This window comes from Schistocerca gregaria, chromosome 2, assembly GCF_023897955.1.
Source record: "Schistocerca gregaria isolate iqSchGreg1 chromosome 2, iqSchGreg1.2, whole genome shotgun sequence".
NCBI lineage: Eukaryota > Metazoa > Arthropoda > Insecta > Orthoptera > Acrididae > Schistocerca > Schistocerca gregaria.
Genome location: NC_064921.1, coordinates 987,651,946 through 987,678,099, shown reverse-complemented (window position 1 = coordinate 987,678,099; position 26,154 = coordinate 987,651,946). Strand labels below are relative to the sequence as shown.

Below are 26,154 nucleotides of genomic sequence, written 5' to 3'. Positions count from 1 at the left end.
TAACTGCTCTGGACGTATTAACGCGCACACCTATGTACCTGTCCCTGTGTCCTCTGAACGTGATTACGCGCACCACCTGTCCTTTTACCTGGTACTCTGAACGTGTAACAGGTAGAAGGACTGGTGGCACGTGTAAACATGTTCAGAGCACACAGGGACAGGTACAAAGGCGTGCACGTTAACACGGCCAGAGCAGTTAAAGGGTTAATATTTATGTATTAAGAGCAAAAATGTGATAGATTCTGAAGGGTACAGCAGACTACAGACAGAAAGTGAAGTTAATGAAAGATTAACTTTCCAATCCATGTAAATAAAATTGTAATAAAAAGACAAATTCAAGTGCTTACACATTAAATGAGAGAGAGAGAGAGAGAGAGAGAGAGAGAGAGAGAGAGAGAGAGAGAGATTTATGAACATGGTGCAATTGGAATTCTGCACATAAATGACTTTGATAAAATTAACCGACTTACAACATATAGGAAATCTGCATAAATGTAATCATTTTGCCACCCAAAATAACAGGTAGTGAACAAAATGTGACATCAAGATGAATAAATACAAAGTGCTCTGATGCATATGCAAAATTTCTTCTTTCCTTACAGTATACCCATTTCAACGAAAATTGTCATGGAATGGGAAGGTGCCACGTATGATTAACTCACATTAGGTTTCTTTGTAGTGGTCATGTATTTGTGTACGCATTCTTACCTCAAGTCCCTTGGGAGCTTGTTACGCACAAAAAACACACCGACGCATTACAAATCCAGGTGTTCACCGTGTGGCATGCAAGATTATTTCTTGCACTGAAATCAGTTATTTTTATAGTGATAAGTGCTTGACTGACTGCTAATCCTGCTGTAGTTCTTGTACATATAGTAAAACCAAACTGTTCCTACGAGTAAAATACAATAAATATTTCATCTAAACTGAAACTATGAAGATGGAGTTCTAGGACAAAGTTTTACTGCAAATAATTGGCATTAACCCAATTCACAATCGCAAACACTCTAAAAATCTAGTAGCAATCAATTCTTCCTGCCATAATTATTGATATAAACTAACAGAAGACAAAAGTGCTGGACAGTATTACATTGTTTTCCACTCGTTTACAAAAATTTCTTGAACTTACATTAAAAAAAAAATCTTCTTCCCAATTTGTTTACATAAATTATCCAATTTGACATTGGTATCATTGCACAGTAATTTTTAGCAAATAACTGACCATGAGTGAAAATGTGGGAGCTGTTGTAGAATAGTAAGCAATGAGATTTCTTGTAAATAGTGCAGTTAGTGGTTTCACTGCTACGAATGGTGTGAGGAGATCAGTAAGGAATCAGAGGGATTCTGTTCTGGCACTGCATCACACAGAGAGCGAACATATTGATAGAGGAACAAGGAAGATCAATCTTTGGCCTTCACACATAGCTGAAAGATATGAGAAGTGAACTATGTAGTATTAGGAGGGGCAGGAGGTTGGAATCAATTCAGGAAAAAGAGAATGCACCCTGAGCTTTCACAAGCTGCCAGTGTAGAATTAGATAGAAAACATGCAAATTTCAGCTGTAATTAGGAAACTGAAGTTAGAGACAGCTAGTGAGGAGGAGGAGGAGGAGGAGGAAGAACTACTGGTAGTAACCATCAATGAGGTGTAGGCCACAGTTCCAGGAAACACTAGGTACAGAGTTCCAAGTCACCAGTATCTTCAAATCTGATACTGGATGTAAATGATGGCAGAAGACCTAAGCCCTAGGTCCCAGGGGCTCTAAATAAAGAAAATGAATTGACAAAGACGCACAAAGTAGTAACAGTGGGCAGGCTGGGATCATTGTGGACAGGGTAGACCATACAATATAGGTGGTGGCTTGGATATGATGGCATTTTAGCTTGCAACACTACTGTGCACTTTGTTGTATTTACATAATGATCAGTCATGCATCAGCAATATCTATGAGGGTAACTTCCCAAAGCACCCCACCCCCTCAGATTTATTGGTCAGCTGGGCCAGTCATTGCCCCTCAAAAACTGGACACAAATCAAGCATGAAAACAGGAAGGTGTACTAAACTGGGGAAGAGGAAGCAAAATAGAAACAGTGAATGGCCAAAGCTCAAAATGTGCAACATCAAACATATTTGTAAAGCCATTGTGTCTGTGAAGGGGGAGTTCAGTATGCAAATCTCCCTTGTGGTGCTCTATATTTTCTCTTCACAAAATTATGAAATGTCCATCCAGTTATTGACATGTCTGTTTGCTGTATTCAAATTTGTGACTGTCATGGTGTAACATCTGTTTGCAATAGCAAGGTGTAAGGATGGGCCCTCCAGACATATTCATTACTGCAGGCTCTGCATTGGGCACACTTTTACCCTTGATTTTGATAAATGATTTACCCTAGCACTTGTCAGCAGCAGCAGAAGCAGTGTTGTTCGCAGATTATAGTAGTGTTTTTATTAAAGGGCATAATACAGCTGATTTACAGCATAAAGTCTCTGTGGCTCTGCAGGAAGCAGAGAGATGGTTCAGAGACAATTTCATTGTGATTAATGAGAAGAAAATGGTTACGTATCAGCTTTTGATACACAAGAACAAGAGCCAAAAAGCAATATAATTCTAGAATTAGCAGACTATGGGAGTAAACAAACACCTTACACAAATGTTCTAGGAGCATGGTTAGATGATCATTTAAGATTGGACAAGCATGTTGAGCTATTGAACAAAATGCTGAAGAAATATTATTATGTCTTAAGAATGTTCAAGGACTACTATAGCACTGAATCAGCACTGTGTGTTTACTGTGCAAATGTGCACTGCCCATTATGGTATCATGCAACATTCTGGGGAAATGTTAAGTTTATAAAATATGTATGGAGTGTAGCCACGTATGGAAGTGAAACATGGACGATAAATAGTTTAGACAAGAAGAGAATAGAAGCTTTTTAAATGTGGTGTTACAGAAGAATGCTGAAGAGGTATTGAATAGAATAGAGGAGTTTGTAGCACAACTTGACTAGAAGAAGGGATCGGTTGGTAGGACATATTCTGAGACATCAAGGGATCACCAATTTAGAACTGCAGGGCAGCGAGGAGGATAAAAATCGTAGAGGGAGACCAAGAGACGAATACACTAAGCAGATTCAGAAGGATGTAGGCTGCAGTAGGTACTGGGAGATGCAGAAGCTTGCACAGGATAGAGTAGCATGGAGAGCTGAATCAAACCAGTCTCAGGACTGAAGACCACAACAACAACAACAACAACAACAACAACATCATTTTACATTTAAAAAATCAGCATAAGGATAATGAAAAGCATTACCAATATATTAACGTGCAAGAATACTTTTAAAGAATTTAAGACACTTCCAGCATTTCATATATATGCATGCGCATGCCCTTAAATCACATACGTCTACATCTACACATATTCTCCATAAGTAACCTTATCTTATAGTGTGTGGTGGAAGGTATTTCAGGTATCATTACCCTCTTGTCACCTGTCTTGCTCTGTTTGTGAATCATGTGTGGTTTGATGAGCATCCATACGAGCTCTAATTGAATTTTCTATTTGTGATCATGTCGTGAGATGTCTGTAGAAGGAAATAATACGTTGCCCAGCTCTTCTTGGAACATACAACGGAATTTCAATAGTAAACTTCACTATGATGCACAGTACCTCTCTTGTAGAATCTGCCACTGGAATTTATTGAGGATCTCTGTAACATTCTTGCACTTACTAAATGATCCAGTGAGAAAACGTGCCTCTCACTGTCAGATCTGTATATCTTTTATTAATTCACATTGATAAGGGTCCCAGACCATCAATCAATTGAGTGTTTTCAACATTACACAGATAAATTTATAACCGAGAAGTGAGAAGCAGGAATTATTTTCAGACAAAATTGTAGAAAGGCCTTATACCAGGAAAAAAGTAAGATTAGAGCTTAATGTCCGATTGACACAGAGGTCATTAAAGATGGAGTACAAGCTCAGAATATTTCAAGGATGGGGATGGAAATCACTGTGCTCTTTCAAAGGAACCATACAGGCCTTTGCCTTGAGTAATTTAAGGGAACAACAAAAAATACATATCTCGACAGCCAGGTACATCAATGCACCAATATCCTCCTGAACGTGAGTCCAGTGTGCTTAACATTGCGCCACCTCGCTAGGTTGTATATAAACCTAAAATAACATCCAGGGCATAGTCTGCAGAAATAAGGAACATAAAAAAGTTACATACATTTAAGAAAGAGCTGGAAAAGATGCTAATATTTAATAGTTTCTATAGCATTGAGGGAATACACAAATTATTCAAGGGAATACACAAATTACTCATGGCCACAAAGGTCTGTCACTGTTCCAGACTGTGTATGTTGTGTTTTACTTTGTCTTCCCACAAACAATGTTTCTGCTGCTGCTGTTTTTATTGTTTCAGGCTGTTGGGCACCCAGAAAGTTGTTGAAGTGAGTGTAGTGAGGAGTAAAAATAACTGTGAGAGTGAAATTATGGACATGAAGATGTGCACACACTGTGTGTGTGTGTGTGTGTGTGTGTGTGTGTGTGTGTGTGTGTGTGTTTCTCTGCTATTGTTTATCATTATGGCAAAAATTATTTACATTTTTGTGCATTATATATTATATATTATTACAAGGCTGAAACGGTCACCTGTCTTAGATGTGGATATTCTATCCTGTGCCTACTTGGGGTAACAAAAATATGATTTTCAGTATTTCACATAATTACTGACTGACTTTTAAACATTTACAATGATGTCATAATCAACTTACTAAAAAGTAGAACCTCATGTGAAAGTGTGAATGTATTAAGAAAGGTATTCAAATTAAAAGTTGCATATATATCTTCAGGCAGTGCAACTCACTGTGTGCAATTTACTCAGACTATATTCGTCAAGTATTTGAGAATGAGAGCACTTACAAACCCCCAACTCCCACAAAATAATTAATGGAAAGAAAGTTTATCATCTACTACATTTTTGCTGTTCGTGTAGTAAACCAACTGCTTCAGGGATGACATTTTAATTTATTGTTTCTTTATTACTGACTCCATTCGGAACACATATTGCAGATGGTATCCACTTACCTCACTGAAGATACATATAAAATTACAGATTGTATAGCACACAGTTTAGGCTTATCAGTTTTGCTTTTACTTTTTTTATGGGTGAATAATCTGAAACTAAGAATACTAACATCATTAGGTTTCTACACCTTTAACCATATTTTACATGATTAATGCGAAATATTTAACACAATAACTCATGAACCATGGACCTTGCCATTGGTGGAAAGACTTGCGTGCCTCAGTGATACAGATAGCTGTACCGTAGATGCATAGCTGAGAGGCCAAACAAACGTGTGGTTCCTGAAGAGGGGCAACAGCCTTTTCAGTAGTTACAGGGGTAATAGTCTGGATGATTGACTGATCTGGCCTTGTACGATCAACCAAAATGGCCTTGCTGTGGTAGTACTGTGAACAGCTGAAAGCAAGGGGAAACTACAGCCATAATTTTTTCCGACGGCATGCAGCTTTACTGTATGGTTAAGTGAGGATGGCATTCTCTTGGGTAAAATATTCCGGACGTAAAATAGTCCCCCATTCAGGTCTCCGGGTGGGGACTACTCATGAGGACATTGTTATCAGGAGAAACAAAACTGGAATTCTATGGATCACAGAGTGGAATGTCAGATCCCTTAATTGGGCAGGTATGTTAGAAAATTTAAAAAGGGAAATGGATAGGTTGAAGATAGATATAGTGGGAATTAGTGAAGTTCGGTGCCAGAAGGAGCAAGTCTGGTCACGTGAATAAAGTGTTATACAAAGTCAAATAACAGTAATGCAAAAGTAGGTTTAATAACGAATAAAAAAAGAAACAGGATTGCAGATAAGCTACTATGAACAGCATAGTGAAAGCATTACTGTAGCCAAGATGGATACAAAGCCTAGGCCTACCACATTAGTACAAGTTTATATGCCAACTAGCTCTGCAAATGATGAAGAGATTGAAGAAATGTATGATGCAATAAAATAAATTATTCAGATGGTTAAGGGAAATGAAAAATTAATAATCATGGGGAACTGGAATTCAACAGTAGGAAAAGGAAGAGAAGGAAAAGTACTAGGCGAATACGGACTGGGGATAAGGAATGAAAGAGGAAGCCGCCTGGTAGCATTTTGCACAGAATGTAACTTAATCATACCTAACTTGGTTTAAGAATCATGAAAGAAGGTTGTACACATGGAAAAATCCTGGCGACATTGGAAGGTTTCAGACAGATTACATAATGGTAAGACAGAGATTTAAGAACCAGGTCTTAAATTATAAAACATTTCCAGGGGCAGATGTGGACTCTGACCACAATTTATTGGTTGTGAACTGTAGATTATAACTGAAGACACTGTGAAAAGGTAAGAATTTAAGGAGGTGGGACCTAGATAAACTGAAAGAACCACAGGTTGCAGAGCGTTTCAGAGAGAACATTAGGAAACAGTTGAAAAGAACAGGGGAAAGAAATACTGTAGAAGAATAATGAGTAGTTTCGAGAGATGAAATAGTGAAGGCAGCAGAGAATCAAGTAGGTGAAAAGAAGAGGGCTAGTAGAAATCCTTAGATAACAGAAGAGATGTTGAATTTGACTGACGAAAAGAGAAAATATAAAAATGCAGCAAATGACACAGGCGAAAAGTTACACAAATGTATAAAAAATGTGATCGACAGGAACTGCAAAATGGCTAAGCAGGGATGGCTGGAGGACAGATGTAAGGATTTAGAATCATATGTCACTAGGGATAAGATAGATATTGCCTACATGAAAATTAAAGAGACCTTTGGAGAAAAGAGAACCACTTGTATGAATATCAAGAGTGCAGTTGGAAAACCAGTCCTAAGGGAAGAAGGGAAGGCAGATAGGTGGAAGGGGTATACAGAGGGTCTATACAAGGGCGAAGTACTTGACGGCAATATTATGGAAATGGAAGAGGGTGTAGATGAAAATGAAATGGGAGATATGATACCACATGAATAATTTGACTGAGCATTGAGAAAAAATGAAACGAGACTCCAGGAGTAGACAACATTCCATTAGAACTACAATTAGCCTTGGGAGAGCCAGGCATGACAAAACTCTACCATCTGGTGAGCAAGAAGTATGAGACAGGCGAAATACATTCAGACTTCAAGAATATTCTTTACAAATGAATGGTAAAACTGGTAGAAGCCAACTTTAGGGAAGATCAGTTTAGATTCCATAGAAATGTTGGAACACATGAGGCAATAATGACCCTATGGCTTATCTTAGAAGATTGATTAAGGAAACACAAACCTAAATTTCTAGCATTTGTAAACTTAGAGAAAGCTTTTCAATATGTTGACTGGAACACACCCTTTCAAATTCTAAAGGTGGCTGGTGTAAAATACAGGGAGCAAATGGCTATTTACAATTTGTACAGGAACCAGATGGCAGTTACAAGAGACGAGGGGCATGAAAGGGAAGCAGTGGTTGAGAAGGGAGTGAGACAGTGCTGTGTCATATCCCAAATGTTATTCAATCTGTATATTGAGCAACAAAAAAAATGAAGATAATTAAATGTAGTCCAATTAAATCAGGTGATGCTGAGGGAATTAGATTAGGAAATGAGGCACTTAAAGTAGGAAATGAGTTTACAATTTGGGGAGCAAAATATCTGATGATGGTCGAAGTAGAGAGGATATAAAATGTAGACTGGCAATGGCAAGGAAAGTGCTTCTGAAGAAGAGAAATTTGTTAACATCAAGAACAGATTTAAGTGTCAGGAAGTCTTTTCTGAAAGTATTTGTATGGAGTGTAGCCATGTATGGAAGTAAAACATGGACGATAAATAGTTTAGACAAGAAGAGATTAGAAGCTTTCAAAATGTGGTTCTACAGACGAATGCTGAAGATCAGATGGTTAGATCACATAACTAATTAGGAGGTACTGAATAGAATTGGGGAGAAGATGAATTTGTGGCACAACATGACTAAAAGGACATGTTCTGAGGCATCAAGGAATCACCAATTTAGTACTGGTGGGAAGTGTGTAGGGTAAAAATCATAGAGGGAGACCAAGAAATGAATATGATAAGCAGATTCAGAAGGATGTAGGTTGCATTAGTTATTCGGAGGTGAAGAGACTTGCACAGGATAGGGTAGCAAGGAGAGCTGCACCAAACCAGTCTCTGGACTGAAGAAGAAGAAGATGATGATAACAACAACAACAAGTCATTTTTTAAGTAATCACATGTATGAAGCTGTTCCAGACATAAGAGTTTAATTCTTTAAAAGCCCACCCCCCGTAGCTGAGTGGTCAACACGATGGACTGTCAATCCTAAGGGCCCGAGCTCGATCCCCAGCTAGGTCGGAGATTTTCTCCGCTCAGGGACTGGGTGTTGTGTTGTCCTAATCATCATCATTTCATCCCCATTGACACACAAGGTTCCGAAGTGGTGTCAAATCGAAAGACTTGCACCAGGGGAGCGGTCTACTCGACGTGAGGCCCTCATCACAAACCATTATTATTATTATTATTATTATTCCAAAACGACCCAAAATTATTATTATTGTCGTATATCAGTTGTACGGTGAGCACCAGCCATGTTTCTGAGCAGTGCACACACCAAGAAACCGGCAGCACTGGTACTGGGAAAGCAAGTATCGTCCGGATGTCACGGGTTTATTTATTTAAAGCCAAGCATGGCCTCCACCAATGAGTCAATTGCTCATTCAGTTGTGGGTCAGGCACCAGCTACAAATGCAACTCATCAATTGGAAATCGCTGAGACCCGTCAGGACGCTCCACCCTATACTGCACCATTTCTATACTGCTGTTTCTTGTGTGAGTTAAAGTGCATTTTGAAGTACTCTTCCCTGCAGACTCTTTGAAATTGTTGTACACAGCTGTGACAAAGTGTTTTTGTGTTTCTTGCTGTGTGTTAATTTGTTTGCTGTAGCAGCATTCTGTTCTTTCCCACTTGTTCGAGTTGTTTTCAAGCAAATGGATTTTTGCTTGCATGTTAGTCTGATTTGCCAGGGCAGCTTATTCATGCATATTATGTTGTCACAGTTTGTAAGCAATGGTTTTGGTTGTCAGTTCAGGCAAGTGTTTGTTTGAAGTTCATTCTGCAAATTGTGGCTATGTTTCAGTCAATGCAAGTTCCAGACACATGTTTCTTGGTACTTCTATTTTCTGGCAGTCCCATTTATGTGTTGCTGCAAAAGTAATTCTCTTAACTGATGACAAAGGTCTGTATTATTTTCAGTGGTGATTTAGTGGCTTTTTCAAACTTACCTCTCAGTTCAAGTTCCAAGACTGGCAGTACATTTTTGTTTACAGTTTGAGTATCCTATTAAATTATCACAGCTGTCCCATCACCGGTGCTGTCCTTGACTCAAACCATTAAATTACACGGGCAGTAAATAAAAAACACAGCTACAAGGCATAACACAACTCACTCACTTTTTGGCTTCAAAAGCCACGTCTGGCAAGTCTATCCAGCATTTGTGCCAACTTTTCGGGAGTTTGTCACAGAAAGGACTGGGCTACACATTGTCAAGCAACAGTTGAAGATGCACCTTCTGGCATATAGAATAGAAGCTACACAGCATAGTGCTCACTTTATTCCAAGAGTTAAGTACATAACTATTCTGTTTGTGTAGTTAGTTTTACCAAGTCTTTCATCTGCAGGACACAGACTACGACTTATTGGAGGAATGATTAGATGGATATTTTTGTAGTGACAATTGTTTTTAACCATCCTTAGTGTGTATAGATTTTGTGGTTACTGGAAGATGGTCTTTCCCACAGTGTTCGAGTGAACATGCTCACGAACAGTGTACAGACTGGGCTTCCACGAATTTTGTGTGTGGCAAGCTGGGCCACCTTCAGATTGGTTGTTTGCAACGCTGTCATGCTATGCAGCAGTCAGTTTCTTGCTTACAGAGTTCTACATGTGAAGTCCCCCTTTTCTCAGCCCAACCCTTGCATGTACCGTCATCAGTTGCCGACCCTCTCAATGTCGCTCCTGTTGATGCTGGCCCTGTCATGGGCATCCCTCCTGTTGATATTAGTCCTGTAGTCAGCTGTGTGGAGTGGTCGCGTTGTTTGAGGCATCATGTCACGGACTGCATGGCGCATCCTACCGGAGGTTTGAGTCCTCCCTCGGGCATGGGTGTGTGTTTGTTCAAAATCAAATGGCTCTGAGCATTATGGGAGGTCATCAGTCGCCTAGAACTTAGAACTACTTAAACCTAACTAACCTAAGGACATGACACACATCCATGCCCGAGGCAGGATTCGAACCTTCGACCGTAGCGGTCGCGCGGTTCCAGACTGTAGCGCCTAGAACCGCTCGGCCACCCAGCCGGGGTGTGTGTGTTTGTGTGTTGTTCTTACCGTAAGTTAGTTTAAGTAGTGTGTAAGTCTAGGGACCGATGGCCTAAGCAGTTTGGTCCCTTGGGAATTCACACACATTTGAACAAATAAATGGTTCAAATGGCTCTGAGCACTATGGGCCTTAACATCTGTGGTCATCAGTCCCCTGGAACTTAGAACTACTTAAACCTAACTAAGCTAAGGACATCATACACATCCATGCTCGAGGCAGGATTCGAACCTGCGACCGTAGCGATCACGCGGTTCCAGACTGAAGCGCCTAGAACCGTACGGCCACACAGGCCGGCCACATTTGAACATTTTGAACCTGTAGGCACCAGTCGTCCTGTCACGACACCAATTGTCTTATCAGTCCAGCTGCCGCCAGCCCTCCTGTCATCACGAACTCCGTAACTGACATCATCAGTCTTTTTGTCCATCTTATCATCAGTGGCTATATCACGGCCAGCACTCCTGTCCCATATCACGGCCAGCACTCCTGTCCCATATCACGGCCAGCACTCCTGTCCCATATCACGGCCAGCACTCCTGTCCCATATCACGGCCAGCACTCCTGTCCCATATCACGGCCAGCACTCCTGTCCCATATCACGGCCAGCACTCCTGTCCCATATCACGGCCAGCACTCCTGTCCCATATCACGGCCAGCACTCCTGTCCCATATCACGGCCAGCACTCCTGTCCCATATCACGGCCAGCACTCCTGTCCCATATCACGGCCAGCACTCCTGTCCCATATCACGGCCAGCACTCCTGTCCCATATCACGGCCAGCACTCCTGTCCCATATCACGGCCAGCACTCCTGTCCCATATCACGGCCAGCACTCCTGTCCCATATCACGGCCAGCACTCCTGTCCCATATCACGGCCAGCACTCCTGTCCTCACCACTCCTGTTGCCGATATGGTGAGCACCCTCATCAGTCCAATCATCACTGGCCCTGTAGCTGACCACACTACTGATGCAGACATCAGCTCTCATCAGTGTTGTCGTCGTTGACCCTATAATGGCTGACCCTCTCGACAGTGATGACGACGACGAAAACACCGACACCTCTGCAGTCATTCTGGTGGCCGGTCGAGCCATTTCTGCTTACGACACCGATCTAGTCATATGTTCTCCCAGGCCTCGGGTTGTGCCTTCATGCAAATTTTGCCGCAAGCTCTAACTGTGCCTGGCCTTCTCCATTATCTTTGACAGTGTTGCCATTCCCCTACATGGACATGGCATGCTTCATTTGTTGGGATCATTTTATTGTGTTAATCAGTGGTTCAGTTCTGTATATTCAAGCAATTTGCACTAAGCTTTAAGAGTTATTGTGCAATAGTTATGTGATTGTTATGTTCTTCTGTATCAGTTGTCAATGGGTATGCAATCCACGGATTTTTTTTTATAGGTAATGTTTTTGTGTTATTCAATGCCTGTGAAATGCAAGTTTGTGTTACAGTATTTAGCAACTTGTTCGTAGCTTCTTAGCCTACATCCTACATTTCTGCATGCTGTCATGCACCTCTTGAGCTCGTACCCTAACTTTTCACACATTCTGCGCAAGCTCTTCCCCGCCACTCTCACAGCCAGCTGCCGCTGTCCACTGATCTATCAGCACCCATTGACACCACATCTGCCATATTCCTGACATCACGCTGGTCAAACCCCATGCTCCCACTGCTTCCAGCACCAACACCAGCACCACCGCTACTGGAACTCCTCCATGACTGCCATTACTTTCACGTCTCACACTGGTGCAGCACTGAACCACCGGGCCCACCTCCATGTGCCGCAATGCTGCTCACATTTGGTTGCTGTCTACGCACCACTGCCCATGTCAACCAAACCCTGGGCAGCATCCATTTCACAATTTTATCTCCTGGGTACCTGAAATTGGGTTTCAGCTGCCCTGAGCTCCCCATTCCTTGGGCAGTCTGCTCTAGATATCCATCTCGCTTCATTTGTCATGTGTTATTTTGTTTCACAGATAAAAGAATTCCTTCATTTCTTCCACTACACAGCAACCAGTTTTTGTGTCGAGTGTGTCCCAAATCTTATTACTGACACTAGAGGACAGCAACACTATCAGAGAATCTTTCTTTCATTTCCTTCACTGTCTCTTTGATGTGAAGATTGAATAATAGGGGAGAAAGGCTGTATCTCTCCCTTGTGCTCTTCCTAATCTGGCCACATATTTATCGGTCTTTCACACTTTTACTCTCAGTTGTACATGTTGTATGTTGCCTGTCTTTTCCTGTAGCAGCATTTCTCAACATTCCCCCCCTCCCCCCTCCCCCCACCCCCCAATCATATGAAAGCAATATACAGGGTGAGTCAGGAGAAAAGGTATATGCTTTTAGGGGTGATAGTATTAGTCATTCTGAACAAAAAACTTCATATGAACGTATGCTCGATTCTGAATGGTTTCTGAGACAGAACACATTTAGTATCACTTTTGTACGTTTTTCTTGAATAACTCGAAAACTGCAACCTCCAGCAAAAATGTGCCGCAGTACAAAATTAACCTATATTAAATTTCCTACAAAAAAGGTCCTATTCATTTTCTCCTCTAGAACTTATGGTTTGTGCAAAGAGAGCATGAGAATGATGAAAAACCTACTCGACATGCGTACGCTGTAGCTTACTTAATTTTTGTAGGCAAATTTGAGGTAGCTTATTGACGTATCAAGTTGAGACAAACAGTTTGATATGGAACACTTGTGGCTTATCAAGTCCTTGAGAAAAAAAAATGAATAGGAACTTTTTTGTAGGAAATTTAATATAGTTTAATTTTGTACTGCAACATGATTTCACTGGAGGGTGCGGTTTTCGAGTTATTCAAGAAAAATGTACAAGAGTAATATTAAATGTGTTCTACCTTGGAAACCATTCGTAATAGAGCATACGTCCATATGAAGGTTTTTGTTCAGAATCACTAACACTATTATCCCTCAAAGCACATACCTTTCCTCCAGACTCACCCTTATATAAGGTACTTTGAGTACTTTGATGCTAAAGCTACAAACCTTATAGATTATTGATAATAAGTAAATTTATTACTATTTTGCAATACAAATCCATTACATTTAAAAACCCAGAATGGATGGCCCTCTATTGCTATCTGTCTTACAGGTACCATATGAAAAGTTGCTCAATTACCCTAGGGAAGTGCAGGATGCACAGGAAAATTAAGTATTGAAAAGTTAATTATTAAATCCACTGTGCAGTACTGATCAAGTCCTATTTAAATGAGCATTATATCAGTGTAAATGTTAATTTTATTTTTTTTATTATCACAGAATGCATTTTGCTTTGCTTTCCTTTTGATAAACTACTCAATTTTTGAACTCTTTTTTTTTTCTCTTCAAAAAGTTTGCACCCCTCATTTAGCATTATCACCCCCCCCCCCCCCTCCCCTACAGAGGCAGTATGCTCCACAGGTTGAGAATCACTGCCCTATGGAATGCACTGATTTTTCTGAGAATTCCAAACATTTCCCACCACTTTATAACATAGAATACTTTTCTCAATTTGACAAATCCTACGAAAGTGTCTTGATTTTTGTAAGTGCCTTTTATGTTTCTTGAAGGTAAACAGATTGTCATCTAATAGATCCTGAAGTCTAGTTTCGATTCTTCTGCATATTGTTCAGGTCGAGAACTTTGATGCAAGAGCTGTCAAGAGGAAGGTGTAATAGTCCTCACATTTATTTGCCTTTGCTATCTTTGAAGTTGCACTGGAGATATTCTTACAAAAGTCTGACAGTATGTTTCCTATCTCACAGATTGTATTCACAAACTTGAATAATTGTTTGGTTGCTAAAGCTGTCTGCAGCAGTGTGAACATTTACTGTGAGCAAAAGATCAAACAATACTTAAGAAAAGATTACAGATGTGAAAACAGGTGGCCTTATGAACAGCCGCAGTAGAGTTTCCTGCACATGAACCTGAATATTGCTGAACCATACTCTCAATTGTGTCATGTGGAGGCAAGAAACTAGGTTGACTCTGCCTAATAAAGGAAACAGTTCTAAGAAGGATGGTAAATGTGGGAAGACATTGTCACAGTCACAGTTTAACATAAGAACAGAAGAAAGATGTGTTGCTCAATATGCTGTAGTGAATGCAAAGAAATTTAAATTTATGAGTCTACACAAGAGACAAAATGTTGCTTGCGAACACAGTTGCATAACCATCTCATTGGTTTGTCACAAAATCTAAGTTGAAACAATTGCTCTTTTGACACTTCAATGACTTTTTCAACAGGGAGCTTGTAAGTAATTCATGACCAAGACCCAGAGTGCCAAGTGGCTTGGAATGGCCGCTGTATCATTCTTTACTCTATGGCATCGTTTGAATGTGGTACTGAGGTGCTTGGGTCAGCACATTGCTTTCCTGGCCTTTGTCAGCTTCTCAGAGCATGGAATTACTACTTTTCATTAAAGCAGTTTCTCAATTGGCCTCAAAAGGCTGAGTGCCCCCTGGTCAAGTCACACACATGGACCACTTAGCAACAGAGGCTACCTGATAGCTTAAAATTTTAGGCAGGCTTGTCACTGCCTTGCATACCACCCACAGACAGTCACTGCAGATATGCATCAGTTTGGAAATCACCTCATAAGCTGTAAGTAAAATGTGTGCGCACATGCAGGGTGCACCTACATGCCACCCATCAATCATCTGAAAGTGAATGATTTCCTGTCCTCAATTTTTGCTTATCTCCATCTTGGAAGTACTGCTAATTTAGAGCTTTTCATAATACACATTGTTACCTCTAAATCTAATGACAATGACAAGCATCCAATAACTTTTCATAAGAATGAGACATATGAACATTCTCAATATTGAGAAATGTATTTTGCAGTAAATAAAAAATATAAAGCTAACCTGTTACAATGTCATCCATGACTCCATATCCTTGCTTCACGCCTGAGACCCATTCTCCAATGTAAACAGATGCTACTGATGCCATGAAATGTCCCTGCTTATGAACACCATGACCACTTGGAACACCATCCTTGAAACAGCCTTCATACAAGTCACCACATGCGTACCTTAACAACCAATGAAAGTATGCTATTTCAATCTGATTTGTCTGTGGAACAGGAAAGCAGACAAATTGAAGGGTAAGCATATGCAACAAACTTGTACACTGAGCTAAATCAATAGTGTTGTTTGTTTAAACTAATTCTGAAGTTTGTCAATATTATGGAAAGGATGGATTGCTACTCACCAAATAGTGGAGATGTTGATTCATGGATGGGCACAACAAAAAGACTGCTCAGCAAGTAAGCTTTTGGCCAAGAGGCCTTCTTCTGAAGTAGACAACACTCCCTCTTATTCACTCAAAAACGCCTCATTCGTGCACGACCACTGTGTCTGGCCACTGAGTTCAGACTGTGAGCAACTGCGCATGTGGGAGAAGCAATCTGGGCGGTGGGGGGTTAGGTGGAGGCTGGGATGGGGAGGAGGAGTAGCAGTCTTCATTTTCATAATATTGTCATTATTCCATCGTGAAATTTCCATTGTTTAATTTAATGTAATTTATTACATCATGCAAAGAGCCATGATTTTGTGTTCAGAGTAATTTATCCACGTTTTTCTTTACATATCAATTGTAGTACTTCATATTCAGCATAGCAATGGCTGGGAAAGATAGTATGAACAGCTAAAATCAAACAATGGAAAGTCCAGGTTTTTAATATCAATAGCTTTAGTTTTTAAATTGATGCTACACTTTGGCATTGCAGCTCACTCCAGGTACTATATAGCAGTGTTCCCAATAAAAAAGAAAGTGTCAGTTTCAATAAAGTACATTACATAATCATACTTCACACTGAACACAGTATGGCAGTTGGAAAACATTTCTGGATGTGGCAGACATTTTATGGATGTCACTTACATTAGGCAGACAATTATATTTGATGGCTGTAATGCATATTTCCTGACTGAGATCCAAACACAACAATCTGTATTACATGATATGTCACGGAATTTCAGGCAATAATTTAATTATCATAATGTGGGCACTAGCAGAAATATTCTATTTTCAGTACCAAATGAATTGGTTCCATATGTAAAACAAGGGAAATCGACTTCACTAGCTAGGAGAAAGGTTTGATTTGAACTCAACAAAAACAGATATGGGAAGAGCCTGAACATGTATTGTGCACTGGTTGTACGGTCAACCAATACATATTGTTTTTTTTTCCAATGTATTAGTAGTAATTTAGCAACAAGTTTATGATAAGACTGACCTAAAGGGCAAATCTTGTAATAAAAACACAGTTTCAACACATTGTTAGCTACAGGGCACATATCTTTGTAGCAAGTCAAAACCAATATCTGGTTATATTGGTAACAAGTTTGTTGGTCATGCATTTAATAGTTATTAAATACTGCGTACTAAACTAAACTTTGTTTTTCTAAAAATATAATATAGTAACATTTTTACTAGTGTATTCTGTAAGAGGCATGCATTGGAGATTGGGCTATATAGAGAAAAGTCATATAAATACATAAAGCTGCAACCAGCTACTTTTTTGAAATAGTTATTTATTTATTCCATGAACTGGTTTTAGAACTGTTCAGGCCACCTTCAGATGGTTTTCAATAAGTTAATACCTATTTCAGACATAATGCATCCACCACCCAGCATTATGCTAAAAATAGCTATGTAACTTATCGAAAACCATCTGAAGACAAGCCTGAAAAGGTTCAAAAACCTATTCATGGACTGAATAAATAACTATTTGAAAAAGTGACCAGTTGCGGTTTTATGTACTTACACTGAATAAACAGTCACAGGATAAAAGAAAATCCAGACCTCAGCAGACATGGATGGTTTCATCTGCTGACAGTACAGATGACAGCTAAGAAAAAGAAGACTCAAGTTAAACAGGCTGCTGGTGACAAGGCCATTAGAGATGGAGCACTGGTTTAGGTTGGGCAAGGGTGGGATAGGAAATTGAGTAAGTTCTTTGCAAATGAAACCTATCAGCATTTCATTAATGTTGTGTTTTAAGTAAACCACAGCAAACCTACATATGGATGACTTGACAGGGTTTAGAATTATGCTCCTCTGGAATGTGAGCGTAAATAATTTGTGATGTAGACCTGGCTGTCACAGCTAGAGTAGTAATGATATGGGAGTTAAATGTAAGGAAGAACAGAGCAATAAAAGTATCAGTGAAAGGAGTCTTTTGTCATCAGTTGTGTAGCACAAAAACTTGAAACAGCATGATGGCTGACTTTTCATTTCACTGTACTTACCAAGGGTATCAGTTGTTACTATCACAACACGTACCAAACGTACATAATATATTGCCACCTAATGTAATGAGACAGTTAAAATAAGATGCTACCTAATATGAAAACACCTATGCAGCTGGATTATTTCATGAAGCTAGAACAACAACTACATCAACACTAGAATGAATATCTGAATTCGAGAATATGAAATTACCCCTGGGTGATCCTGTCTTCACAGATGGCATTAATAACTGAATTCAAGCCAGTCCTGGCATGAGACTCATAAGAGTGTGGCCTACACAATCTGTTCAATCTTGTTGTTCCACTAATGAAGACAGTTCTCTGAAACAGTGAACCTAATTTATAAATTATTTCTACCAGCAAATAAAATATAACATAATCCACAGTTCATGTTGTTGCTACCGTCACCAATATTCCTACAAAGTATACATACAGCATTAAAAGAAAAGAAAATTAAAATATATTATGGTGGCAATACAGAAAATTTCATGAAGAAAAGCAGAGAAAGAAAGTGACAAAAAAATGCACGGGTAAGAAGATTTGAATAGCCTCCCAAAAAGTGTCTTATGAAAATCTCACCCTAGAAAAAAGAAACATGCTGAGATTGAGAGGTCTTAAAATGTTCCTTCCATTGTATTGTAAACCATTACAACCAGAGCTAGTGCATTTTAGAAGTTGTGGCATGCTCCTTATACTTCTACAACAGTTGAACAACTGAAGAGTGGTACAAGCACAAATGATACAGAAATGCAGCTTATGTATTCTGCACTGAAGATGAATCCCCAATAACTTTCTGTTCACTTCCATGGCCTAATTTGTTTTACTTTCAGTTTTAAATACTAGTTTGCCATTCCACCATTTTCTATCAGATTTTAATTATATGAATCAGCATAATGAAAAGATTTGATGAATAAGTTTCAGGTCCCAGTACTAATAAGAAGTACAAGCTTATGGAACTGATACTCAGTAGCATTAAAAAGAGAAGTAGTAATCAAAATTATCTACAATAACTGTTAGGTCATATATCTCACACAGGATTCCCAATGGAGAAAACGAAATCATATTTTTCAGAGAGAAACCTTTTATCCAAGATCCTAGAGTGCAAATCAGAATTTTTGCAGTCATATCACGCATTGCTGTATAAAGTGTATAACTGAAACACACACACACAATTTCCCAACAGGGCGATTGTTATCTTATGTTATGGTTACTAATGATAAAGAAATACTGGACATTAAAACCATAATAGAAACTGCAGTGTTCTCCAAAGAATATGGAACACAGCGATACATAAAAGAAAGTCGAGCTGCTAATTATTCAGATTCAAATGAATTAAGGCTAGCATCCAACAGTGGGCACACAAGGAAAGACCTCAAACAGTTCCTAAGTGGACATCACTATGCCAAAAGTGGATAAACATTCACATACACATCTCCAGCCAGACAGTATCAGTCGAGTTTTCAACCCAGTATTTGAAAAGAGCGGGTTTTTATGAATAATGCCCATAAGCAGCAGCACTTTTGTATTGGTAGGTTGGTAGTAATGCTCTATTTTGCAGATCTTTGCATTTTACATATCAAACAATGAAGGCGAAGTGAGAGGAGCAGTAAGTGCAATAAAATTCTGTATTCATTTAAACCATACAGCCACTAAAACTTACAAAAAGCTACAGCAAGCATATGGTGAAGATGCACTGCCTCGTGCAACAGTGTTTAGTTGGTTCAAGGAAAACTTGTATGTGTCAAGCAAGATGGGCCTAGTGCTTGAGCTTTTGTTCTGACTGAAGTGAATGTCAACACAGCTGCTTTGATAGTCTGTGTGGATCAGCAGATAACATTACATAACCTCAGTCTTTGTTGATCAGCCCATGCAACTGGCCATGTGATAAGGCTGTATAATGGCTCTGTGCAAGCAAGCCACCTCACAACCACAACTACTTTTGGTGCTAGGAGGTTGGCCGCCTGCCATATATTTATGTCTGACACCAAGAGCAGTTACGTCAGGAAACCTGCGTCAAGCAAATATCAAAATTCTGAACTGTAATCTTACAGGTTGTTACACAAAGAATGAGAATACAGATATACGTCAGAGTGGTGACGAGGAACAATCAAAATCTCCAAAAGCAGATGGGGCTCCAAGATATGGAGGAATCATTTCCCATCTTAACCATACTTTTTCATAGATATCTTGAGCATAAAATTGGCCTCACATTGCAAGTATCATTAACTTTTACCCACCTCAACCAGAAGATGCTGATGTGCTTTGATATACTCCATATTTTCACTGTTTTTACTGGAATAAACTGAGGCTACAACGTTCTCCTTTGGTATATTAGTGAAGAAGATGTCACAAAATCAGCTAAGTTTGAAAGACTTGCATTACACTCATTTATTAAAATATAAGCTGGCTTTCACTATTTCCTGTGTGTAAAAGTGAGACCACTATATGCAGGTGGATGAAGACCGTACTGAGTAGACAAAATGTAGAAGCCTTCATTATGGATGAGAAAATGGGCACAAACAGCAATAGTGTGTCCACAAGGAGGTGTTTTGTACCCAGTACTGTGGGAACTTAGTGGTGAATGAACCCATCAAAGAGTTAAATACTAGAGACTACTTTTGCCAAAGATACACAGACAATTTACTCATTGCAACACAGTACATTTGCAAGTACCTAATAACAACAGAATAACAATGGCACAATGTGCTCTGAATATTGTGCAAAACTGGTGCGCAACAGCATCTAAGGGTAGTCCCAGGAAAACTGTTGTAGTACTGTTCACAAGGAAGCACATCCTGAACACGTACGGGAATCTTAAGCTCTTCAACAAAATTCTACCGAAGAGGGTGTTGTGAAGTGTGTTGGGGTAATCCTGGATGCAAAACTGTCATGGACCTCTTGCATAAAGAATATATGTTCCAACAAAAAAAGGTGCTCTTATGTGCACTAAAAAGGCATGTTATAAAAACTGGGGTCAAATCTGCAGGAGTAGATACCGAATAAAAATCTCTGTACTACGATAATTCATGGGACTACAGTGTGGTGGAATAAAAGATAACAGAAGGTGGCTGCTAAGGATCTTGGCAAGCTGCAATGTCTGACCTGTTTAGCCATTAAAAGTAGAATTAGAGGCACATCCACATTGCTCTTTTGGAGGCCATGCTGGTTTACAATGGAGGCAGTAAACAGGTTCTGGCAGTAATTGAAAACCTTTAGGATGTCCAGAACTCCACCCCAATATAATAAATGTGGTTAAATTTTGGAATGGTTGGTGAAATGTCTGTTGACTATACAACTTCCAAATGTTTCAATAAATCTTCCAAGGTAACAATTGGAAGCAGGAAGCAGTGGAAGGACAAACCACAATACCATTCACGGAAGACATGTAGTCTGATTTAATTATGGGTTGAAAACAGATGAAGGTCCTGGCCCAGGGTACAGCCCAGAGTTAGTGAAGTTGGCCACAGTACAGCAGGTGGAAATATGTGCTATCAGTGTTTGTACAGGGGAGGAACTGTGTAGCAGCTACAAGGATCATGGCATCTATATTTGTTCAGACTGTCAAGCAATTCTGAAATCTCTATCAGCCTCTGCAATGAGATCAAAGACCATTGCACAATACCATGAAGGTCCTGTGTGGCTAGGATAAAGTAGCAGGGTAAACCTGCTGTGGGTCCCTGGTCACTCAAGAATTAGTGGCAATGAGCAAGTAGATAGGCTGACAAGGCCAGAAGCAATAACTCCATCTGTTGGACCAGAATCAACTTTAACCATCACTAAGACAATGGTAAATATCAAAACTACGTAGCTGGATCAGTAGGCAGCACACAGGGTATTGGACCAAGTTCCAATAATGGAAACATCAAGTTAATAATGATGAAGTGATGTTTTAAGTGAAGTTTTGCAATCCTGGAATTGAACAGGAACCATATTAAACTCATGTAGGACTAGTGGCTGGCTATGGAAATTTCAAGAAACACCTGGACATGATGGATATAGAGAAAGAAGTCCCTAAGTGTAGACTATGTGGTGAGGGAGATGAAACCACATCACATTTAATCTTTTGATATCAAGTGTTAAAGGCCAAATGAGACAGAAAATTTAGATCATTAACTGCTGAAGAAATTGTGTCTAACAGGAACCATATTAAACTCATGTAGGACTGACTAGTGGCTGGCTATGGAAATTTCAAGAAACACCTGGACATGATGGATATAGAGAAAAAAGTCCCTAAGTGTAGACTATGTGGCGAGGGAGATGAAACCACATCACATTTAATCTTTTGATATCAAGTGTTAAAGGCCAAATGAGACAGAAAATTTAGATCATTAACTGTTGAAGAAATTGTGTCTAACAAAGAATTAGTAAAGGGTCTCCTACTACTCTTTCATAATATTTGCTGGCTTTACTAGAATGACAGAGAGAAAAATTGCACAATATACTCAATTTCGGAGTTGGCAAAGCACGCTAAGATCATTATTGCTTTATCTCCCTCTGCCAAACAAATCAAATTAAATGGGAAGAGTGTTTCCATATGAGCTCTAACTTATCTTATTTTCTGGTAATGGTCACTTGAGTGTTATGTGGGAGCAGCTCAGTGGATACGTGATAAAGTGCCAGATTACAAATCGAAAGGTCTTGGGTTTGATCCTCAGTCAGTCCCAGGATTTTTATCTGTCACATGTCACTTCATTCACCTTTGGCAATGTTTGTTAATGTGAAAAATGCTGTGTTACACCGCGGTCCACATTAGGCTGTAGGTCCCTCTATAACTGGCTGAGTTAAGCCAGTTCAAAGGTCAGAGGAAGGCAATGGCTTACCAACTCCTGTAGGACCATGTCCAGCAAAGCACTGTAGTGTTCAAACCAACCTTCAGGCTGATGTCAATTTACTTACTTTTTACGTGGGACAGATTAGATTAGATTAGATTAGATTAATACTTGTTCCATAGATCATGAATACGACACTTTGTAATGATGTGGAACATGTCAGGTTAATGAAAGATGTGTGTACACGATATTAAATTACACAAAATATTGCATGACACTAATGTTTAAGTTAGTTTTTTTCCCTCCCTTAATTTATATCTAAAAATTCAGCCAATGAGTAGAAGGAGTTGTCATCTAGAAATTATTTTAATTTATTTTTAAATGTAGGTTGACTATCTGTCAGGCTTTTGATGCTGTTTGGGAGGTGACCGAAGACTTTTGCGGCAGCATAATTTACTCCTTTCTGTGCCAAAGTCAGATTTAACCCTGCATAGTGAAGATCATCCTTTCTCCTGGTGTTATAGCTATGCACATTGCTATTACTTTTGAACTGGGTTGGACTATTAACAACAAATTTCATAAGTGAATATATATACTGTGAGGTTACTGTGACGATCCCTAGATCCTTAAATAGATGTCTGCAGGATGGCCGTGGGTGGGCTCCAGCAATTATTCTGATTACACGTTTTTCAGCAATGAATAATTTTCTACTCAAAGATGAATTACCCCAGAATATGAAGCCATACGAAAGCAGTGAATGAAAGTAGGAATAGTAAGCTAATTTACTGAGATTCTTATCACCAAAATTTGCAATAACCCTAATAGCATACATAGCTGAACTCAGACGTTTCAGCAGACCATCAATGTGTTGCTTCCAGTTTAACCTCTCATCAATGGACACACCTAAAAATTTTGAAAATTCTACCATAGGTACAGACTTCTGTTCAAAGTCCATATTTATTACTGGAGTTGTGCCATTTACTGTACAGAACTGTATATACTGTGTTTTATCAAATTTTAAAGAGAGTCTGTTTGCTGAGAACCACTTAATAATTTTGTGAAAAACATTATTTACAATTACATCACTTAGTTCTTGGTTTTTGGATGTTATTACTATACTTGTATCATCAGCAAAAAGAACTAACTTCGCATCTTCATCTATATGGAATGGTAAGTCATTAATGTATATCAAGAACAGTAAAGGACCTAAGACCGAACCCTGTGGGACCCCGTACTTGATAGCCCCCCAGTTTGAGGAATCAGCTGTTGTTTTAACATTACATGAACCACTTATTTCAACTTCCTGCATTCTTCCAGTTAAGTATGAATTAAACCATTTGTGCACTGCCCCCCTCAAACCATAATGATTTAGCTTATCTAAAAGAATTCCATGATTTACATAATCAAAGACCTTTGAGAGATCACAAAAAATACCAATGGGTGATGTCCGGTTATTCAGAGCATTTAATATTTGATCAGTAAAAGCGTATACAGCATTTTCTGTTGAAAAGCCTTTCTGAAAACCAAACTGACATTTTGTTAGTACTTTATTTTTACAAATATGGGAGGCTACTCTTGAATACATTACTTTCTCAAAAATTTTTGATAGAGCTGTCAGAAGAGAGATTGGGCGATAGTTGTTGACATCCGACGTATCCCCCTTTTTATGCAATAGTTTTACAATGGCATATTTCAGTCTATCGGGGAAAACAACCTGCTCCAAAGAGCTATTACATACGTGGCTGAGAATCCTACTTATCTGTGGGGAACAAGCTTTAAGTATCTTGCTGGAAATGCCGACAATTCCGTAAGAGCTTTTACTTTTCCATGAGTTTATTATTTTGCTGATTTCAGAGGGAGAGGTTGGTGGAAATACAGTTGTTTCAAACTGCACAGGTATGGCCTCTTCTATTAGAAGCCTTGCCTCTTCTAGTGAAGATCTAGATCCTATTTTCTCCACAACATTTAAAAAATGATTATTGAAAATATTTCCAATTTCTGATTGTTTGTTAGTACACTTGTTATTCAGTTTTATGGTACTAAACTCTTCCTGTGCTCTTGGTTGCTCTGTTTCCCTTTCAATAATATTCCAAATTGCTTTAATTTTATTATCAGAGTTACTGATCTCAGACATGATACACATGCTTCTGGACTTTTTAATAACTTTTCTTAGTACCGCACAATAGTTTTTATAATATTGAACAATTTCGGGGTCAGTACTCCTTCTTGCTGTTAGATACAGTTCTCTTTTACGGTTGCAAGATATTCTTATTCCTTAAGTTAGCCAAGGTTTTTTATATGTTTCCTTAGAATTATGTTTAACTATTTTCTTGGGAAAACAATTTTCAAATACCCTTAAAAATGTATCGTGAAATAAGTTATATTTCAAGTTTGCATCGGGTTCCATATACACTTCATCCCAGTCTAGCTGCTTTAGGATTTCCCTAAAGTTTGCAGTATTTATATTGTTAATTGAATGCACTGCTTTGAAATCCTGATTTGATATACTGCATGGAGCTATGTCATGTACTGTAACTAGCTGTGCACAATGATCTGAAAGACCATTCTCAACAGGATAAGCATTTATATCCTTAAACTTATCTTGGTCTATAAAAAAGTTATCTATCAATGTCCTGCTGTTCTTTATTATCCAAGTAGGAAAATCAATGAAGGAGCTCAAATTGAAAGAACTGAGTAATACTACAAGGTCATTCTTCCTATTACACTCTTTCAGGGAATCAACATTGAAATCCCCACAAATGATAATTTGCTTCCCCCTGTCTGACAGATAGCACAACAAAGCATCCAAGTTTTCTAGAAATAGCTGGAAATTCCCTGAGGGGGACCTATACACTGTTACAATTATGAAAGTGCCATCATTTAGTTTTAGTTCAGTGGCACATGCTTCCATATGTTACTCTACACAAAATTTTTTAGTTTCTAAATTTTTTGCGCTGTGGAAGCTTTTGACATATATGGCAACTCCTCCTCTCATCATATTATCTCTACTTACATGTGCAGCCAATTTGTACCCATTGATGCTAACCTTTTGCATATCAGTGGCAATGTAATGCTCAGTCAGGCATAGTACATCTATTGCATTCTCAGTTTCTATATCTTCTAAACAAAGCAGAAGCTCATCAGTTTTATTCTTCAATCCCCCAATATTACATTATTTTTCATTTTAATTTTGTGAGTATCTTGAACTTTTTTAACATCTTTAGTACTTGCCTGGCTGAGTTTCCCACTGGACAATGATCTTACACTAAAAAAGAGTTACCACCATGAGATGTAGTTCCTCCCCCCTTTAAATTTCCTGCTATCAGCCCAGCCAGTTTACCCTTCCCCTTCTTGTTGAGGTGTAGGCCATGTCTAGTATAGTCCCACCTACAGAATGAATCAACAGGAACCACACCAATGTGTGACCCTGCATCAGATCCAAGTAGCCGTTCCAACTCTAGATTAACTCTCCTGACAGAAGAGCTCAAATGAGGCCGGTCGTGGCACTCCAGAACCGACACAAACCCAACACTGGTATGACTCGATGCTGATGCAATATTTGCCAGGTCACACTCTATGCTGTACCACGGATCTCTCAATACTGTTGCCAGGCCCCAGATGGCAGGGTAATGAAGCAGCCATTAAAATTGAGCATATTATGCTCATCTGTATGTTATTCCACTTGGCGATCAACTTTGTTC

At 39.2% G+C, this 26,154-nt stretch overlaps 1 protein-coding gene across 1 annotated transcript in view; it reads right to left on the bottom strand.

Moving 5' to 3' along the window:
* LOC126335476 (alsin) overlaps positions 1 to 26,154 on the bottom strand; it is a 181,602-nt gene that overhangs the window by 60,789 nt on the left and 94,659 nt on the right. The window contains exon 6 of the mRNA XM_049998794.1: positions 15,300 to 15,466. Coding sequence (XP_049854751.1) covers positions 15,300 to 15,466 — 167 coding nt within the window. The remainder of the gene's footprint in view (positions 1 to 15,299; positions 15,467 to 26,154) is intronic.